Below are 12,577 nucleotides of genomic sequence, written 5' to 3' on the forward strand. Positions count from 1 at the left end.
CTTGCATCATGGAATATTGGATGTTTGAAGTCACAAGGATCACCAAATTCTTTGTTATTTGGAGGGAAAGAAGATACATTTCTACCACATATATTCAATATTCTGTATGTTTTCTGTTCTTTTCCTATGGAACAAGTACAGAGCTCTTTGCAGGGGAAAAAATGACAGGATGTAGTTTTAGCAGCATCTCAGTATTTCTCCAAGATATTTCTAAGAATTCTTGGTGGAACCCTCAACCAAACCCTTCTGCAGGACACCTCCCAGAAGCTGCCTGCACCTTGGATCACGTTTCCAGATTTTGTTATGCGAGCGGATTTTGCTTCCTAAAGGTTTAACAGACAACCTGAAGGCTACAAGAAAAATCAAAATAACCCATTTTGATGTATTCCAGCTGTTTGTGACTCTCCACAACCCCTTTATTATATTTAAGAGCTTATATTATTATTCTTATATAAAAGTAAACAATTTTAGCGTCATTACACCTGGTAATAGCTGTGTAATTGAAAACTCTTTTTAAGAAGGTAGGCAGTGTATAATCTGCATTATTCGCTTTTATGAACACAGAAAAAATAATCCTGCTTACAAATTCCACTCCCAACCACATTTACTGGAGGGCATTCATAGAGATGCTTTGCTCTATCTTAGGTGAACATAAATTACCAAGGAAAACAAAACCAGAAAGCCAACACGAGACAGAAAGTATCTTTCAAGATTCTGCTATAAATACGAGAAAACCCCATGTGATAGGAAAAATGCAAATTTTTGGCCAGCCTATTTGGATAGACAATCAAAAAGCAAACACAGATTTATCTGGCATCCTGAAGAGAAATAAACCCAGGAAACCCAGGAGCTCACAAATTTCACATCTCAAAAAATGTAACCAGCCCTCGGTATTTTTAATTTTTTTTTAATTGCCTCTTTATGGCTTGTGAAGGTAAAAAAAAGCTCTGAGCCATATTTGGACACAAGCAGAGCTAAGAAAACCAATGCTGAGAAGTTTTTTTTATTTTTTCATAAATCTGTAGGCTTCCTCCTACTCAATTAGTTTCTGTTTGCAACCAGTATGAAACATGCTTTTATTTTTGTTGAAAATATGAGAAACTACCCTTTAAACTGCAAAAGGCAGTGAAGAGTATATTGCTAGGGAAATGAGCAACAGGCAGGATATATGCCTAGCAGAAAATATGCAGTAATATTGAAAATTAAAAAAAGGATAGCAGGAATAACTCTATGCCATCATCAACACAATTCTGATGACTGAAAAGAATGCTTTACATCTATAAATTAAAATGTAAATCTATGTTAAGGTTCTGTTCCTGCACTATATCTGCACTGGATTTTCCCCTCATGAGTGTTTACTGATGTTGATGTCACTAACGTACCCATCAAACCACATTTTAAAATGTTTTCTCAATAAAACGGAAGTTAATTGATTTTTAAATATATGGAAATCTCCCGGTTTAAAACTTGTTGCACTGGCTTATTTTATTTTCCATTAAAAAAAAAGATAATTGATTAATAAGTAACTTGATGAATAACAACCAAGCACTACTAAAATAAAATAGCACCAATCCAGTAATCAAGTGGAGCCCATCATCTATATGGGATGCCAGCCACCCAGCTTCCCAGAATCCAGCTGGACAAGCATTTTTCCTTATCTAAAGCACCAAGATGTTCAAATGTTGTTCTTTATTCCTTCTAACACAATGTGGAAGGGAACGACCCAGCTGAGCTTCACTGCTGGCCCCACATATCATGAAACAGAACAAAAAATGTTTGAGTGTTTGAGGCAACAGTTTGGAGAACTCTCAGAAATAATCCTTAGGATCTGAAAGCTGATGGCTTTCCTTTCTCCCTCCTCTTTTTTTTTTGAGGGGGAGTGTAAGCTGCACAAAGGCCTTTATCTGTATAAAACTGAACAAGTCACCCACTGTAGATGCAGGGTCTGACACTGAATAATCATTTAGGGGAGATACGACTTAAACATTCTCTGTTGGGTTGTTGGTTTTGGTTGCTGTTGGGGGTTCTTTTTGTATTTGCTTTTTTTCGTTTTTGTTTGGGGTTTTTTTGTACTGTCAACATATCCTGGTTTATCCAGGTCTGAAAGCAAACTTCCAAGGCTGTAAAGAGGAAGAAGGGAGTATAGTTTTTGAAAATAGTTAAGAATACATCTACTTTACCATTTAAATAATCCCCTTACATAAACAGCTTCAGTAGCCAAGAAGCTCTGCCCAGTTTTCCTTACATCCATCTAATGAACTCCTGAGGGTCCAATGTGAAATCTGGATTCCTGGGGTTGGGGATTGCTCTGTAATGGAAAGGATGACAGGCTGCTCCTGCAAACCCATGTTCAGTCCTTTTTACAGTGTGAACACAAGTTCATGTGTTTAATTATTGAACAGTAAATAAAATGAGCTCTTCTCCCTTTTTTTTTTTTCTTTTGTTTCTTTAACCAGTGGAGACCTTTTCAACAATAAAATTAAGGTCTGAGACACAGAAAAGCAAAAATAACTTTTCAGAAATGTCACTACCTAAAATACAGTCACACATAGACCAAAACCACTTTAGTTACTGGGCAGGAGGTGCAATCAAACAGTTTTTCAAAGTCCCAGAGAACAAAAAGGAACACCATCTCCTATGAATTACCTCTGTGTGCCCAACATTTGACAACCAGCTGAACCAGCTGAATTGGAGAAAATTTAATCAGGTGAACTAAGCAACTGAAATTTACACAGAATTACATTCTCCATACTTATATTTCTATGTGGGTTGTTTTTTAAAAACCAACATTTTAATTACACTCTCCTGAGTACCATTTTCAGGCAAAGTGGTGACTGCTGCTTTACCCTAAGTTATGGTCTTTTGATTGTAACAGAGAAAGTGGCATTAGAAGGTATTGTTAGGTAAAGAGGCAGAGTTCTATTGGATACAAAGAATTTTTTTTTTCAATTGATGGCTCCAGAACAAATGCAGGGCTAACAGAGAAGGTGCAGAAATGCAAATAAAAGCAAAAGAAAGTTAAGAGGTAAACAGCTTTTGAGTTGTTTATGGCCTGCTAGAAAATACAAGGAAGGGATGATGGGCAATGTTCATGTATCAAATATTTGCCTTCTTACCTAGAAGCTTCAGAGATTTAAAAATCACCAAACACCCCCAAACCCACATCCAGAGTGTTCCTGGGTGTATTGACTGCTTGTAGATCCCTGCACAGCCATGTGCAGCAGTGGTCTGCAAACCGGGGATGCATTTCCTGAGGAACTGATAGCATCCCAAAAGCTGAGAGGAGAGCATGGTACCACCATTACCAGGGGACTGGAAAATGGAGCAGGGAAAACAGCCAAGGAGGCAGCTCAGGCAGGGCCTGGGTTCTCTCTGAGAACAATGACACGTTTTTCCTGAGGGATGCAGTATGGGAACCAAGATGCTTAAAGATTTTCCAAGTTTCAAAGGGATTAGGGGCATCACCGAACTACAGCTTGGTCAAGGAGGTTGGAACAGGAATCTCCTCCACCCAAAATACTCTGAGATGTGTGTGAGGTGTGCTAAGCTAGGAAATGAAAGAGTATTGTATTCCCAGGACAAGACAGAAGGAAAGAGGTGGAAAAGGAGCCCACAGAGAGGTGGAGCAGCCTTGGCTGGCAGGGGCTCGTGACTCAGCTGATGCTGCTGCTACTTCAAGAGGCCCAAAGTTTCCACTGTGCATATTTTGAAAGCTTTGAGTTGTGACAGAGGGCAGCTGCTGGGAAGGATGTCTGAAGGGCTGGATATGTTGGAAAAGAACTGAAACAGTGAGGTAGCTTGAGAAAAACTGAGGGGGCAGGGGGAAAACGATGCAACCCCACGGGCTGCAGGATCCACTGCCAGGCACACTGCTGGGGCTGCATGGCCGAGTAAAGAGCAGCTCTGAAGAATAAAGTTTTTCATCTGCAAGCAGAACCACTTACAAGGATCCAAATTCCAGGCCCTGAATGCTTCTGAGCACAGTAATCGGAAAGAAAAATAACTGCTAAAAGCAGGCTCAGAGAAACTTGCTTGCATCAGTACAGCAAAAAATGGGGTTTCTTTATGAAGGGCTTTCTTTGTAGGAATAGAGTAATTCTAAGCTTAGCAGCCCCTTTATAAGGAACTAGATGTTTTCACTGAAAATAGAAGCTGACAGTCCTCCTCTGTTCTTAGAGAAATATTATTTTAACCTAAAGAATTCCATAAAAACTGTAGCAGATAGCTTAGCATTTTTAAAAGACTGCCTTTTAAAATTCTTTTTAAATGGGCTAATGCTGCAGTGTAGGGCATTTTCACTTTTCTTCTAACAGAACAATCAGTGAGACAAGACCAAAAATCAGATATTCCACTTTTTTTACCCTACTTTAAGTTCTGACATGTGTTTTTTGGAGATGGAAAAGTACATGAACATCTGAATTCAAAATCTACATAAAAAGAGAAGGTCAACGATAATATTGTTTCGAATGTCACTCATAGACCCACAGTCTTTGTTCCAGGCAAAGTATATTATATTAAATGTTAAATGGACATTTAATATAGAGAATTCTAAAGAGCTTCTTGTTTAGGGGAAAAAAGGGAAATGTGCACTAAGAGGCTGAACTGTGACAAGTGCAGAATAGTATCAATAATCCCATTATAACATCTGATTTGTCAAACTTGTCTCTACAAGTTATTCTAAAATTCACAATAGTGTTCCTAACCATTTATGAAATGGAGCAGCTCAGTCTTTGTGGCCTTCACGGCCACTGATTCTCCATGCTTTTTTGGGAAGAATGGCCTGAATAGCCACAGGGTCCTACACTTCATTTTCCTGCCCCGCTCATGGATATCCCAGTGCTTTGAATGGAGAACATAATCCAAAGGTAGCACCAGGCAGGTGTTTTCTTTCTGGAAGCAGCAAGTTCTGCTGATGTATTGTGCACCACCATGGCTGAAAGGACCAAACCAGGCCATCAATATGCATGATCTCCACGCCAGGCAGTGACTGGGAAGTGCTACCATTTGGGATCGTCCAAAAAATGGAAAGTTAGTTGTGCTGAGATTTAAAACAAGCTGACAAAATAGTCCAGGCTCCAGGTGTATGTGAAATCACAGGCATTCCACACTGAATATGAGATTTTTCAGGGATATGACAAGAAACAAAGACTTAAAATGCTCATAATCCACATTGAAACACAGATCTTACTCTGAATTTGGAGTCTAAAGAATCCAAAGCTTGTTTAGAAAACACCAGTCATTATCCAAAAGAAATATCCTATATTAAGTCACAGAATCACAGAGTGTTTTGGGTTGGAAGGGACTTTGAAGATCATCCAGTGCCACAGCCCTAAGGATCCATGAGGGAACATCACTCAGTGCAGGAGGAGGCCCGAATGGCTCTGGCATTTTTGCTATTGGATCCAGAGGTTTCTTGGATACAGCTTTTCCCCCTCCCCCATGCAGATGTGCCAACCAAGCTTCAGGCAGCAACATCCAAAATAAAGTCACACACGAAGATTCTGTGGGTCTGCTGCCTTCTCCTATAGAAATTCCTACAACAGGAAAGGTGGAATATTCAAGTCAGATCTTGGATTGTAGGATTTCAGCAGCTGTTCTCTATGCACAAGTAAGAAATGAACTCTGCTAAGAGAAAGATGTGCCACATACACACAACCACCACTGGAAAAAAAATGGAACTTGGATAAAGACCAGCACAAAGCCTCCTCCAGTCTCTGGGCTGGGAGAACATTCCCCAGTGCTGGTGGACAAAACCACGGTTTTCATATGCAATTAAACCAACACACTGAATGCCTGCTAAAATGGTTTGCAACACTACCAATAAATTAGTAAGAAGGTACCTCAAAGCTCTGCCAAACTTTTGAGTAGTGCACACGGAGCACCTCAGGTCTCCAGGGTCATTTTTACCAGGCTGGGATTGTTTGTTTGTTTTTGGAATATTTTGCCTGTCTTTTAAAATAGACACAATGATAAAACCAACATTTGCAGACACTCGGTGACTTCATTCCTGGAAAAAGATTTCACTCTGAGTTTTTCCTAGTGTTTCCTACAGTAAGTTTGAAAATACAATAAATATTGTAATTATACGGGTGAGTTTCAAAACAATTTGTTTCCTTTCAAATTAATTGCTATCAAATATATCCAGATACAGCATCCATTCAGCTCAGGATAGCCAGGATGGAAATTTCAACACAATCCACTCATGTACTACAAGTGAAAGTTTCTCTGCAGAGAAATCACAGAATGACAACTAAATTCCTTCCAAAGATTAAGTCTGAGATAAAAGAAAAACCAACCTACTTTCTGCATATGGGCTAATTACAAACTAAACTCTCCTTACAGGATCTGAAATACAGAAGATCCCAAAAAGATGAAGTGTCCTAAGTCTTAAAAATACATCTTCCATGCACACACACAAACTGATTTCCCACGTTTTTTAAATTACTGCTTGACTACAAAAGTAATCAATTTCACTCTAAAACAAAACCAAGACAAATGTCTTAAGTAATACAGAAATACTCTAGAGGGAGGTTTAGCACTGCAGCAACTCTCAAATCATCCTCACAGGAAGAAACAAGTAACTTAAGTTCATCTGCTAACAAAACAGCTCCTGAGCAGTCAACCCACGGCTGCTCCTTGTTTGTCCCCAAGTCAGGGACCCACCCTTAAAATCCACAATCTCTTCCTGCTCTCCCACAGCAACCTCCTGCATCCTTTGGGATTAAAAAATCCAAGCCATGCCGCCCAGACTGCAGGCAGTGATCTCATGGAAAGCTGCTTGCTGGCTTTGCAGGGCAGGTACCTCAAGTTATTTTTTCCTGCCGCTCCAGGGGTTCCATAGCTGGGAGGCAGAGGAAAGAATTTGCTTCACCCTGGTATTTTTGTTTTGTGTTCCAAACCTGCTGTAAGGCTGTGTTTCCTAGGCTGCAGCTGTTTTGCCTGGTGGGATTTAGGAATCAACCCAGGTGACTAGGGTTCCATGCTGACAAGGTTCTATTTACAGAACTCCCCAGCACCATTCCCAAATTTCCCAGCTGTTCCTGTGCAGTGCCTGCCATCCTCCTGCTCCTACAGTCACCACTGAAACACTCCAATCAACCACTGTATTTTCAGTAGAGTTCAGTATCCATTCTATCAGAGACTTGTGGTATTTTGGCTAAAATTCACTCATTTCTTTCATTCCTTATGAGAGTAATACCATCACCTTTCCAGTCTTCACAGGATAAAGATAAATCAGTTAATTTTCACAAAGTGCTGGAATACATGATAAAGAACAGCAAAGGAAAAAAATGAGCCATGGCAGAAGTTACTAAGACATGGTGGGAATGTCTGATTTTAACCCTTTATGATTTTAATCCCCTGAAAAATTGTTCAATAGGCCACTGGGTGGCTTGGCACCCTTGTTAGAACATGGTAAAAGAAATGGTCAGCTTCTAGTTTGCTTTTAAACAATGGAAAACCAGTACATTCTGGCAAATATATAAATAAATTATATATAAAATACATATATATACAGATATAAAATAAATGATGTTGTGTATCTGCTTTATATATTATGTATACACAGGCACACATTGTATGGACAAAAACTGCCATAGGAATATTGTAATTTTTTAGGAAATATTAATGCATCTATTCTGATGTCTTGAAATGAGTGCTTTTTCTAGGTCTGGTGAGACACAGGGTCAGGGAAATGGGTAAGGGTGACCATGGTGTCTGCTTACATCCACCTCCCCACCTTTCCTGCTCCTCTCACCCCACCTCCAGCTGCTTTTCCCTCTCACATCCATTTCATTTTATTTAAGGCTCCTCTCCCAACCACTACCATGGATATGAGGAGCTGCCAACGGGACTCTGTGGCTATAAACTACATTAACTTTTCTTTTCTCCACATCTGAAAATGCTTTAGATGCATGAAGTTTCTCAGTGCCACAGATACAGCAATCAACACCGAGTGCCCTGTCCCCTCCTGATGACAGATAAGCTGGTTTTACTGAGCACCCACAGCTCTTCAATGTTAATTTGACCTCTAGAAAACACAAAGAGGAGGAAAAAAATCCTAATAATTACTGCTTCTTAAAAAAAACCAAAACTGAACAGACACTTCTACTTGTACCTCACTTGAAATGTAGCTCAGGGAATGGGCTCTCCCACCTTTTTTGTAGAACATCAGTGCCTTTATTTGAGGTACTACAGTTAGAAACTCATTAGCATGCAGGGAAACTCAACCTCCTTGAGGTTACTTGCAAATTCCAAGGGGCCAGGCCATGCTGATTGCCTGGAGTCACGTTTTACTCTGAAACATTGATAGTGAAACATCAAGCAAAAGCAAGACATGACAAGGAAGGTCATCTCTGTGTTCCCAGACTATAAGAGACTGGTCTCTTGAGTTAAAAGTGTGAAATAATAGTAACTGCAGCAAAGATATATTTATAATCTCAAAAAAACCCCAAAAAAACCAAAAAAACAACATTTTACCTATTTAACATGCTGGGTAAAACAGTTTTTTGTAGGTAGCAGCAAAAGCACACATTCAGTAAACTGTTTTTTCACCATAGGAGTATTCTCAGGTACTGATTTCAGGCAGCTTATTAATAATGGAGAACAGCTAATAATAACAATACAAAATTGCAATTTAAATGCTATTAGCAGGCATACTGTTAGTGGGAAATGAGAACCTTTCTGAGCTCTCATTTCTGAATATTAAGGTAAGCCTCTAAGCATACATTAAATAATGCAGGACCAAAAATACAAATGGAAGAGCTGAGTGCAGAATCCCAACTGATCTAGAAAACTGCAGAATCGCTGATACAGTGGAACCTTCTCCCATTTATACCATGGCATATCCTTGAAAAGCCAGGAAAGAACCCACTGGAGATGGGTAATAAGCAAAAAATGGTTCCAGAAACCTTCAAGGGCAACAGGTGAAAACACAACGCAAAAAAAAACCCGGACAAAGTAAGAGCAGGGAAATTTAAATCCAGGCCCTATAATTCATCACATACATTTGCACCACTTACCATGTAATTAGGGGCAAGTTATAAACACTGGGCTGGGGTGTTTCACTTGCCTTTGGACAGGTTCTCCTGCTCCCAACAAAAGCACTCTGTGTTTAGAAACTTGGCACCCAAGTGCAGGGCACCAACCTACAATTTTTTTTAAACCAACAAAGTGTTCAGTTCTGGGAAACTGATTTTCACTGGCCACCCTTCCACTGCTTCTAACTTGCCAAAAAAAAGTCAGATGTCAGAATATTCCGAATTCCCTAAGGTGACAAGAGGCATTTGGAGAGAATCTGTGAAAAGGTTTGGAAATCTGGCTTCATAAACTACTGACCATTTCCAGCTCCCTTTAGAACTGGTTTAAAAGGAATATCCCACTGCTGATGAATGTGACTTGCCATTTATTTGGTGCACAACTTCTCTCCCCAAAAGGCTTTATGTGAAATTTTATTACCACCTCCAAAACAGAAATCCTTTTAGAGGCCCTCAAAGAAGCATCCAACATTGTTTTGGAACTGTGCACTTATCATCAATCCAAGGAAGTGATCCCACAAGACTTCATTAATATAACCAGCTATTCAGTGAATCTCAAATGCTGCAGCTGCATTGCTGTAAAGCTGAGGGGGGGTGGGGGTTAAATCCAAGGAACTGAAAGCCTCAGTTGTTAGGTCTGAGCTTTCTGAAGCGCAGTGTAATTATTTTTCCAACTTATCAGGACTATTCCCTAAATGCAGTGACTGTTGTGTCTCTGCATATAAAAGACATTCTCATGTCTACTGGATAAATGTGTTAAGAACTGGTGTTAAATTTTATGTATTAGTTAAAAAAAAAACCTCTCAAAACCACATATTTTTAACCACAGTTTCATGAGGTACCATCATTGAAAAATTCAGGTATTTAATCAAATTTAGCTAATCTGCCAATGGAATTGATACTTGCCAAGGTAAATTCATATGTGGAGAAAAATGAGAGCACCAATAACTTATGGCAATATTGTTAGTGAGTGGGTTTAACTCAGCACAAATTCCACATGGCGTAGGAGGGGTTTTCAGATGGTTTTTAGGCTGAGAAGACATACAGCAAATCCAGCACTAAAAACCCATCCGTCACAGGCACAGGAACCATCTTTTCCCAACTGCCAGTGAAGCCTGGCCCAGAACACGTTTGCTCTGTGTATTTTGGGGGTGATGCTGCACTAAGGACTAAAAGGATGTTGAACATGACATCCTACAAACTGCACTTGGAAGCAGCCTGGTGACAGCTTGTGTTCTCACATTCCATGTCAGGCACATCTCCAGTTGGATTTATGGCATACTGAGCTCCACGAGCTCACTCCCTTGGATTTTATTCTACCTTTCATCTATTTTAAAATAAATCAGTGTATTTATAATCTGTTGTACTTGGACTTAAGCTCCAAGAGCCTTTACTGTAAATTAAACAGGCAGCTGCCCCTTATTAGATGCTTTCTAATTTTGGACTGGGGGAGAAAAAGCAATCCTCCCTCTTTTCTCACAAACAAATCAAAATTCATTCCACTCCCTATCACAAGCATGAGGCCAAATCCTCTTTTATTTCAGATGAATGGGAAGCTGCTCTTACTGAAGAATGTGAATTTAAATTTCTTTTGGATCAAATAAGCCAGAACATTTCCTCTCCCTCTAATTGACCTAATTTTACCTTTCACTCAAATTTCACATTGACTTCTGAGAAAAGCACACAGAGTTTTACTTTATAACAATTGGGGAAAAATGTTAAAAATGTTTTCTGTACTCGAGAACTTCCCTAAGTCAAAATACATGAAAATACAGAATAGGCCTCAGTCCTATATAGATCAAACTGATTCAGAACTTCAACACATTTTCATGCTAAGTCACTTATGGAAAAGATAAATGATAAAAACATTCACCATGGTAATTTGCTGATAAACAAATAATCCCAACAGAACAATGCCAGAGCCATCAAAATTATTCCAGAACCTACCTGTGCATATTCTTTCTCAATTGCAGCTCTTTTCTGACTGAATGCTCTGAAAGAAGAGCAAAGAAATTTCATTAGAACATGAAGCAAAACACTCCAAATTCAGTAATTTAGTCAAAATCCATTAACACAGAGAGCAAAACTGTACAAATTCAACAATTTACTTTAAAAGGAGCTTCTGCTGGACAGTCTGCAGAGTGAAAGAGCAACAAAAAAGGGAAATGGTTTGACAAGTGCACATCAGTAGCCCAGCAACAATTGTGTGTGGACTTCACATGTGTGATGGTTGAATTTCCAAGTTTTATTGGGCAAACTCAGTTCCCAGGACTACTCAGTTCCCAGGCATAAACAGCATTTTCTTCATGAAAAGCTCATCAGCTTTCCAGCAGTACAGCCGAGCGAGGAATTTGGGAGCACAGAACAGGATTTGACATTATGTACCTAGACAGACTTACTTAATTTTCTTCAGACTTGTTTTGATGAGAGTTATTTTCTTCAAGCTATACCTTAAGGCTATACTCAGCTTAAGGCTACATCATAGGCACAAAAAACATCTAATTATATTTAAATTAGTTACCCAATAACTCTGGTGACACACCAAGTAAAAAAACCCACACCTCAGGAATATCCTCTAATGAAGTTAACTCAATAAATAGGAGCTCAGGACAGGCTCCTTTTATTCTTGCCTACTCCATTTCATCCATGAAGAGTATCCATCCACATGCTACAGGCTCAGCTTCCCCAACAGGACATAAACAAAAGTTTAAATGCATCATGATTGCTCAAAATTCTTCCCAGACCAATGACAGCCCAAAAGATCTGGCCATATTCCAGCTCCAACAGTTAAACTTCCCAAATCCCCCTCATGTAGCCCAGGTGGGTTCCAAGGGCTGTGTGATTCCCATATGAAACACCTTGATAGGAACAAGTGAAGTTGGCTGAGATGCCTGTGAAAGAATTTCCTTTGTAAAGCATTCCAAGTATTCCAGCTGTTATTATAACCCACTTTCTTTTAGCATCTCCTGTTCCAAAATCCAATATCCCAGTCAGTCTAGCAAACACCTAGAAACCACAACATTCCTCTGAAAATACTCACTTTTCTATCAGAAATACAAAAAACTGCACAAATAACTCCAAGGAATAACCAAAATGTGTTATCAATATTGAAATGGTAGAAAAAACAGCGGCAGTCTTTGGAACATAAATCTTGAAATATTTTAGGCAAATAAAGTTATTTTCCAATTCTCAGCTATCAGGGCTTAATTACACCAAACCTGGATATGAAGTTGTATATTTCACCTGAGCTTTTTTCCCCACCCCATTCAAACCAAATTCCTCTTAAATTAATTGCAAAACAATGACTGTGACAAGCAGGAAGCCCAAGATATCCCAAAAACTTTCTACGTTAAAAGTTTTGCACCAGAGAGAAAAAACAAAAACATTCAACTTGTGCAGGATTACAAATTAACATGGGAATCAAAGTGACTCCCAAAACCAACTGAAATCTTGGAACTGGATTGACCGCAAGCTTCAGCAGGAAGAGAATGGATTGTACAGCAGCACCTCCTTATGAGAAATATTTCAGTTTTAGATTTTGT

At 39.3% G+C, this 12,577-nt stretch overlaps 1 protein-coding gene across 6 annotated transcripts in view; it reads right to left on the reverse strand.

Moving 5' to 3' along the window:
• FCHSD2 (FCH and double SH3 domains 2) overlaps positions 1-12,577 on the reverse strand; it is a 121,455-nt gene that overhangs the window by 83,947 nt on the left and 24,931 nt on the right. For all 6 annotated transcript variants that reach the window (XM_021550115.4, XM_085590634.1, XM_021550114.4 and 3 more), the window contains one exon: positions 10,983-11,028. In XM_021550115.4, coding sequence (XP_021405790.2) covers positions 10,983-11,028 — 46 coding nt within the window. The remainder of the gene's footprint in view (positions 1-10,982; positions 11,029-12,577) is intronic.

Source organism: Lonchura striata, chromosome 1, assembly GCF_050655825.1.
Source record: "Lonchura striata isolate lonStrDom1 chromosome 1, ASM5065582v1, whole genome shotgun sequence".
NCBI classification, from domain to species: domain Eukaryota; kingdom Metazoa; phylum Chordata; class Aves; order Passeriformes; family Estrildidae; genus Lonchura; species Lonchura striata.